We start from the raw sequence: 1,822 nt of genomic DNA, 5'->3' as shown, positions 1-1,822 counted from the left end.
TCAAAGTTTATAAAGCTGTCTGCAAATGCTGTCTATGCTCCTCCAAGCTCCTAGAATAAATAAAAATGTCATCAATGAAGACGATGAAGAACTGATCAAGATTTGGCCTAAAGATACGGTTCATGAGATCCATGAAAACCACTGGAGCATTAGTCAGGCCAAACGGCATTACCATAAACTCATAATTCCCATAACGTGTCCGAAAAGCGGTCTTGGACACATCCTCCTCTCTGACTCATAACTGATGGTATCCTGATCGCAGATCGATCTCTGAGAACACCGAAGCTCCCTGCAACTGATCAAATAAATACTCTATCCTTGGTAGTGGATACTTATTCTTCACTGTGACCCTGTTAAGCTCCCGATAATCGATGCATAATATCTTGTTGCCATCCTTCTTCTTCATAAACAAAACTGGCACACCCCAAGGTGAGACACTAGGGCGAATGAAGCCCTTCTCTAGAAGATCATGTATATGATCTCTCAGCTCTTTCATCTCAGTGGAAGCAAGACGATACGGTTCCTTAGAGATAGGCACAGTACCTGGTAGCAGCTTGATACTGTACTCAACCTCTTTGACTGGTGGAATTCCTGTTACATCTTCCAGGAAGACATCCAAAAAATCACGAACAATCCACATCTGTAATAGATCTAGTAGATGGCTTGCCTGCTGCAAGTACTACACTGGCGAGAAATCCCTAACAATCCTTCCGTAACAACCTTATCGCACGTACAAAAGATATGACATGAAAAGTATTGTTTCTCTGAGCTGCAAAGAAAATAAAGGAATCTCTGCCTGCCGAGTTCACTGAAACTGTCAATCTTCAAAAATCTATCGAAGCTCCACTAACTGTCAGCCAATCCATTCCCAAAATAAGATCAAATCCTGACATCTGTAGCACCACTAGATCGGCCCTAATCATATTCCCATGAAGCTCCAACTCCACGCCACTGAGCACACTGGTTGTAGTAATAAACTCTCCAGATGGCAAGGTAACATCATAGCTCGTAGCAGCATTCTCAGGTATAATGCCTACCCGCCTAATAAACTCCTGAGAGATAAATGAATGCGTAGCTCTTGAGTCTAGCAACGCATACATAGCATTACCTCTAAAGAGGATTTTTCCTGCACTCATAAAATTTCCCAACGAACAAACAAAACTTAAGAACAATCAATTAAACCCATAGTACGCATAAATTCTACTTAAACGTTCTACACCCAAAAATTAGAAATTTCATCCTATACTATTCATGCAAAAGCAAATAACCCAAAAAATCCAAAATCACATAATACCCAATGCAATTCCTATTAAACATGCAAACTAACAAATTTTAAATACATGAGTTAGGATTACCCGTGATCAATGACGTGTCTGGATCCGCCTCCTCAGCTTGCATAACGTACACACGTCCTGCAGTGTTCTTCACATTCGGGCAATTCATCGCAATATGCCCTGGTAGCTTACACTTGTAGCACACTCCCGAGCCAGCCATGCACTTCCCCGAGTAGGGCTTATTACATGTATTGCACAGGGGTATCCCTCAAGGATTTGGGGCGACTGCCCCTCTCTGCTATGGCCTCTGCTGCGGTTTGGGTGGATTTGGGCCCTTTTCCGGCCCAATGAATTGCTTCTTCATCGGATGCGAAGATTGGCCTCTGAACTATTGCTAAAACTGTCTCTTATTCTGATAGGCTGCATGCATCTCATTCCTCCTCTGCTCGGATCTCAATTCCCTGTTCACCGCTGCCCTGTAGTTTGCCACATTGGCCATAAACACATCATGCTTAATGTCTGGTCGCAGTCCATCTGTGAAGTGTCTT

General features: G+C 43.0%; 1 protein-coding gene across 1 annotated transcript; it reads right to left on the bottom strand.

Annotated features, from left to right (window-relative positions):
• Positions 1 to 824: 824 nt before the first annotated feature.
• Positions 825 to 1,494, bottom strand: LOC140878802 (uncharacterized). The gene is made up of 2 exons (XM_073282426.1): positions 1,356 to 1,494; positions 825 to 1,126 (listed from the first exon to the last, which is right to left on the bottom strand). The coding sequence occupies exons 1-2, from the start codon at positions 1,492 to 1,494 to the stop codon at positions 825 to 827; spliced, it is 441 nt and encodes a 146-aa protein (XP_073138527.1).
• Positions 1,495 to 1,822: the final 328 nt, after the last annotated feature.

The sequence above is a fragment of the Henckelia pumila genome, chromosome 2, assembly GCF_033568475.1.
Source record: "Henckelia pumila isolate YLH828 chromosome 2, ASM3356847v2, whole genome shotgun sequence".
In the NCBI taxonomy this organism is placed as follows: Eukaryota; Viridiplantae; Streptophyta; class Magnoliopsida; order Lamiales; family Gesneriaceae; genus Henckelia; species Henckelia pumila.
This window is presented reverse-complemented; position numbering and strand designations above follow the sequence as displayed.